The sequence below is a fragment of the Mastomys coucha genome, unplaced genomic scaffold (genome assembly GCF_008632895.1).
Source record: "Mastomys coucha isolate ucsf_1 unplaced genomic scaffold, UCSF_Mcou_1 pScaffold7, whole genome shotgun sequence".
NCBI classification, from domain to species: domain Eukaryota; kingdom Metazoa; phylum Chordata; class Mammalia; order Rodentia; family Muridae; genus Mastomys; species Mastomys coucha.
In genome coordinates, this window is record NW_022196913.1 from 54,601,643 (window position 1) to 54,607,815 (window position 6,173).

At 39.0% G+C, this 6,173-nt stretch overlaps 1 protein-coding gene and 1 long non-coding RNA gene across 11 annotated transcripts in view; one reads left to right on the forward strand and one right to left on the reverse strand.

Annotated features, from left to right (window-relative positions):
- The window catches only part of Nol8 (nucleolar protein 8), a 26,489-nt gene extending 21,640 nt beyond the window's left edge, over positions 1 to 4,849 (forward strand). For all 10 annotated transcript variants that reach the window (XM_031358254.1, XM_031358255.1, XM_031358260.1 and 7 more), the window contains 4 exons: positions 1,062 to 1,191; positions 2,200 to 2,267; positions 2,644 to 2,723; positions 4,261 to 4,849. In XM_031358254.1, the coding sequence (XP_031214114.1) occupies positions 1,062 to 1,191; positions 2,200 to 2,267; positions 2,644 to 2,723; positions 4,261 to 4,311 (329 nt within the window). In that variant the 3' untranslated portion in view covers positions 4,312 to 4,849. The remainder of the gene's footprint in view (positions 1 to 1,061; positions 1,192 to 2,199; positions 2,268 to 2,643; positions 2,724 to 4,260) is intronic.
- Positions 1,970 to 6,173, reverse strand: part of LOC116081678 — a 5,944-nt gene continuing 1,740 nt past the window's right edge. The window contains exon 3 of the long non-coding RNA XR_004114963.1: positions 1,970 to 2,787. This is a non-coding gene — a long non-coding RNA (uncharacterized LOC116081678). The remainder of the gene's footprint in view (positions 2,788 to 6,173) is intronic.

Sequence of the window (6,173 nt, forward strand, 5' to 3'; positions counted from 1 at the left end):
CGAGACACGGTTTCTCCCTGTATCCCTGGCTCTCCTGGAACTCACTCTGTAGAGCAGGCTGACCTCGAACTCAGAAATCCGCCTGCCTCTGACTCCCAGGTCCTGGGATTAAAGGTGTGCGCCACCACTGCCCGGCAATCTATTTTTTTTTAAGGAAGCTGGAAACTTAGAGACTTGTGCGTGATCCTCACAGCAGTTCTAGAAAGCAGTTCTGAGAGTTGAGAACAAACACAAGCATGAGTTCCTTATCTTGTGTATGAATAAGGAAGAGATTTTGGTTTTAGTGCATCTTAAGTTGTAGGCCTCTTTCTGTTTTTTGTTTGTTTGTTTTGTTTGTGTTTTTAATTTTTTTTGAGATAAGGTCTTTACATAGCCCTGGTTGTTCTGGAACTCAATATGTAGACCACTCTGGCCTCAAACTCACAGAGATTCACTTGCCTGTTCCTCCCAAGTGCTAAGACTAAAGGTGTGTGCCCCCATGCCTGGCCCTGTAGACTTCTAACAGCACTTAGGGCCAGGCGATGGTGGGGCACGCCTTTAATCCCAGTACTTGAGGGGCAGAGGCAGGTGGGTTTCTGAGTTCGAGGCCAGCCTGGTCTACAGAGTGAGTTCGAGGACACCTAAGGCTATACAGAGAAAACCTGTCTTGAAAAACCAAAAAAACCAAACAAAAAAAAAATAGCACTTAGGTAGTGGTTACTTGTTCTTTGAAAATTATATTGCTCATCTCTCTTTAAATCTTTAGCTTTTAGCTCTTTTTATAATTTTATATTTCTCATCTGATGACTGTAAATAGTGGCTTTTAGTATTTTAAAATTGAAAAAGATGGTTACTTATTTTAGGAAGTACATTCATAAGTCAGTGGTAGCATATTTGCCTCTCGTGTATAAGGCATTTGGATTTGAACTCCAAAATTGGAGGAAAAAACGTGATTGTATCTGGTTTTAACATATTAGAAATATAGTCATGTTTGCATAGTACAGGTAATCATTTTACTGTATTTAGAAATACATGGTTGCTCAGCCATAACTGCATTGCTTTTTATTGTCATAATAATATAGCCACCTATAAAATCGAACTAGTGAAACGTGGGAAGATAGCCTGTCAGAACGATCCCCGATTCCAAGACAGTAGTTCCGAAGAAGAGGATATTGCTGAAGAAGAAGCTGATCACAGAAAGCCTAGCCCTGGGTAAGCTGTTTATGTTTAAGCATGTGTCATGGTTTATGAAGTTAAAGGCAGACATGCTTCAGCAGAATCATGCAAGCATCTAGAACAAATTTTTATCAGGTTCTGTTCAGAATTCTTCTTTTTTTTAAAGATTTATTTATTTTATGTATATAAGTACACTATAGCTGTCTTCAGACACACCAATAAAGGGCTTCAATCCCATTTCAGATGGTTGTGTGCCACCATGTGGTTGCTAGAAATTGAACTCAGGACTACTGGAAGAGCAGTCAGTGCTCTTAAATGGAGAGCCATCTCTCCAGCCCTTAATCTCTTTTTTTGTTGTTTTTTGTTTTTCAAGACAGGGTTTCTCTGTATAGCCCTGGCTGCTGTCCTGGAAGTCACTCTGTAGGGCAAGCTGGCCTCAAACTCAGAAATCCCCCTGTCTCTGCCTCCCAAGTGCTAGGATTAAAGGTGCTACTGCCTGGCGAAACTGCCTGGCGAAACCTCTCTTTTTAACAGTGATTTCCATATGGCAACTGGTGGCAGATAAAGTGTGTGCCAGCAGTAAGGCTGATAGTCACATTCCTGGTTTGAAAATGAGATGCTCCAGCTGAGCTAGGTACCAGCTAGACAATACTGGCAAACAACGCAACAGGGGGAATGAGTATTGACATCTAGAGTTTGTACTTAATTCCTCAAAAGGATCAAAACTTTAGATGGAAGATGGGGTGTGGTCATTTTATAAAATGAGCAAAGTGCAGAGCAAGTTTTTAAATAGGAACATTTTATAATTTCACTATTATTTCTCCTATTTTTATTTTGCTTGTTTCTTGGGTTTCTTGTTTTTTGTTTTAGACCAGGCTTATATTGCCTAAAGTTCTCTTGAACTCATCATATAGCCAAGGCTGCCTGGAATTCCTCATCCTTCTGCTCTGCTTTCCAAACTATAAGCACACACTGTCACCAGCTGTAATCATTTCTTCTTATATATTGAAAGTGATTTCTGCCTCTTCTCCCTCTTGTTTTCAGAGAAGCGGTTCCTGAGAACGAGACCATTAGATTTTTCTTTTTCTCTGAAAATGACGACAGACTTCGTGGTAGGTCCATTCTTCCATTCAGTGTATGGGACAAGAAGTAGTGCAACTATTACTTACTATACTCTTACTTACTTTGTACTGCACACAGTAGCTACGTCTGGAAATTTTGGCCATTTCTGTAATGCGATTTATTCCCATCCACTATAAAGTCCATTATGAGGGCCAGGAGTGCCTCTGCTACTTGTTCATTATTGCTTGTTCATTATTATTATCAACCACATCTTATTTTGGTATAAGGACGTGTTTAGATGCTAACATACAAGAGTTTTCACTGCTTTAGAAGTCTCCATGAAATCTGAGGCTGATGATGAGCTCATCAGATTCTTCATTTTAATAGTAAGTAATTGGCTACCTCATGCTTCTTTTTTTCCCATAGGTTCTAACTTATTCTGGAGTGGTGTGGGAGGTAGTGTTAGCAGAAATTCTTGGGAAGCCCGAACAAGTAATCTCCTTTTGGTGAGTAATGTTTCTCCATATTGATTTCCTCCAAATCAAGATATGGCGTTAGTATTACTCTTCCCTAGTATAACAACAATAGAAATAAGATATGAGCATTATAAAATGATAACAGCTGAGAACATGACTTAACTCTTAGAATTATACTAGTAAAAAGAACTTAGAGGTTGTTTATTTCAACTATGACATGTTCTGTCTGGAAAATTAGATGCCATGGACAGATTTTTTATTTTGAATGAGTCAGCCAAATATAAATATAAATATATAGAAAGCCAAAATAAAAGGAAGGATGGATGGATAGATAGACAGACAGACTGACTGACTGACTGACTTAATTCATCAAATCATGTGCTCAAAGCTTTTCAGTAGAAACAGAGTAGAAAGGCCTTTTGAAGTAGTCAGTTGGAGTGCTCAGTGAAGTTTTTTGTCCATACCTGAACCTCCCCTATAACTAAGCTTCAGCTTTTCTTCCCCACTACAGACACTTTATCCTAGAGTAAACATAGTAACAGCTGCCTGAAATGGCTCACTCTCCAGCTGTTTTCAAGGGCACAGTTTTACTCTTGATAGTCCTTTCTCCCTGCCACACAGTTGGTGGGTCAGTCCAACCCAAGACAAGGGTTCTTAGAGAATACTTGATAAAAACTTATTTAGGTGCAGAATGAGGGCAGTAGGAGATTCCCTGCTTCCAGGGCCAGTTTCTCGGTGAACTCAAACAGCACATGACAGTATACCAATATAGTGTACATGACACAAATACATGTCAAGACACTAAAGACTGGCTCATTTGAGTGACTGGTCTATCTATGTCTAGCCAGTCTACTAAGTAACAGGTAATCAGGGGGTTTTTCAAAGTCTAAGTTACAGTTCCCTAAACATATAAAACCAAACATTGAATAGATGCTGTGTAGTGAGAATTTTGGTTTCTTTGAAAAACACAGAAATATTATGGGAATCTGTTTTAATTATAATCCCAAGTATGGGACTATAGTGCTGCTTCAGGCTTTCCAGAGCAGCTATGATTTGCCTAGTGCTCAAGCAGGGGCAGTGTGGCTTCTGTGATTGTGTCACAATTGGAAATCTGAGGACTCTTCAGAGAGTATATATGTTAGGGCCCCAAGAGAGAAGGTAGGTTAGTGGTTTGTGGCTGTTGGTTGCTCATAGTTGTGGTTTGTTAAGTCTTCAGTGCTCAGTGAAGAAACCAGAAGAAATTAGACATCCTGAGAGCAAAGTTCAAAGTTGCCTCAAGGAACTTGACTCCCCAATCAGCAGGAAGTAGTCTTAACAGTAACATCAACCCTCTCCCGGACTATCCTTTTTTCTCTCCTGTGTAGTGTTAGGGGGTTGAAAGGGTGGAAGAGGGTGGGTGAAAAGGGAGAAGGGTGGAAGGGGAAAAGAACTCACAAGGTAGCCAAGGTCGGTGCATCCCAGCGAGTGTTTGTAGAATGGCTTTCTATGACTTTAAGTATACTTTGTTGACCAAGAGAAATTTGTGTTTATTGTTGATAAAAGCTTCTTATTTTATGGTTTTTTTTAGGAATGTCGGAAGAAACATAAAGAAGCCAAAAGGAAGGTGAAAGCAAATTAACCATTGTCAGCTTTGGTTTTGAAAATGAATGTGCAGATTGCTCACCAGCCTTTCAAAGAAATTAATGCAGAAAAGCATTCACTGACAAAGAAGAAATTTCATAGTAGAAAAATATTCAAAACCTGGATGATTATTACTGTCATTCTGATGACTATTTCTATGGAATTATTATATATTCCCTCCTTGGTGACTGTCCAAAAATTAACTGAGCCAGTTGTGGCACACACAATGTAGCTGCAGCACTTTAGAAGGGGAGTGGGAGGATCACGTGACCCTGGAGTTTTAGATCACACTCAGCAAACAGCAACACTCCATCTCAGAACAACACCCATTCTTGTCCTCCACTCTGAAATGACAGGAGACTTACATGAAGCCCTGTTTAATAAATGGTTTGATGTACTTGTTTAAATATTTCTGATTATACTAAATACTTTACCTCTAATTTATACATTAACTTTGAGTTCTGTACATACAGATGTAAGTTTCTGATGTAATTTCTGAAGACAAAATTGGACTTCTTAATAAATGGTTCAAAATATTTGTGTTTATTACTCTTTACCTTCATTTTGTCTTTTATTTTAAAAAGTAAAAGATAAGTTACAAAGTTAATTTTGAGTTATGAACTTATATTTTGAAGACAAATTACCTGAAATGTGGGATATTCAGACCAACACCTAAGATTTCTGTGAGGACCAGGGAAGAAAGATAGTACAGTGTGTTCTTAAACTTAGCCTCATCTCATATGGAGATGGGCCTGTCCCAAAAGTCCAATTAGACATGAGTTTATGAAAAATACTAATTATCTGAAAGACCACTTATAGTCAATAGTCAGGAGTCAGATCCTAAGCCTAGATAGGAGTGCAGGTTTGATATTTCACTAAATCTAGCCACGATTCATCACAGACAGACCTCCTATTAAAATAGACAGTACAAAAGGGTCTTAGTCCTGCAAGTCCTACTGAGCTGTGATGTGCATCTTAGCGTAGTATTTATTGATGCATATTTTCCTTGAGTACAGAAATCTATTGTCATCTGCTGTTGTGTTGTTAACCATTGTTTCTGCACTTCCTATATCTGTCACACAGATGCTTGATTCCTATGGGTTTTTGTTGTTACTGTTTTTAATAAAATGATATACAGGAACTGGAGAAATGAAATCATTTGGACAAGTAAAATAGACTACTAAGCAGTAGGAAGACCTGTTGTAGATTTCTGTCTCTAGGATCTCAGGGATTAAAAGCTATGTGGAAAGATACTTAAAGGTGTTACACCTTCTCTTGATGTAAACCCTATGTCATCATTTCATAGCAAATAATCCTAGTAAAAGCCACAATTTTGCTCATGTATACTTCATTTGGTTAGGCTTTTCTGCTCTCTATATAGTCATTGGGGTGCACTATCTGGGGATAGAGGTTCTGCTTTGATGCCTGGCCCACTCAATGTCTATCCAAGGGCTTCTTTAAAGTGTGGCAATTGGAAGCCAGGGGCAAGTGTTCCCAGAAGCAGGAAACATGCTTCCAGTCTCTCCAGGTCTGGGCCAAAAATAAGCTCAGCCACTGGTTCCATTTTCTACAGGTTAAAACAGTGGGAAGAACCAAAGAGCTTGTGTCCATACTTAAATGTGCCAAGGACTCCATTTCAAAGCATTGACAAAGTGGCCTTCCCCATTCCCAGTTCTCTGTCATGAGACGTAACATGAGCTGCTTCTTCTAATAGTCATCTCTACAGTCTATCTTACACTCGGACTATTTGATTGCTGTCTTGTTCGGGGTGTTCTGCAGACTTGGCAAGCACTCTATCACTTGAACTATATTCCCAGCCAGTTTTACCTGACTTGCTCCCTTTAAAAAAAAAAAAAAAAA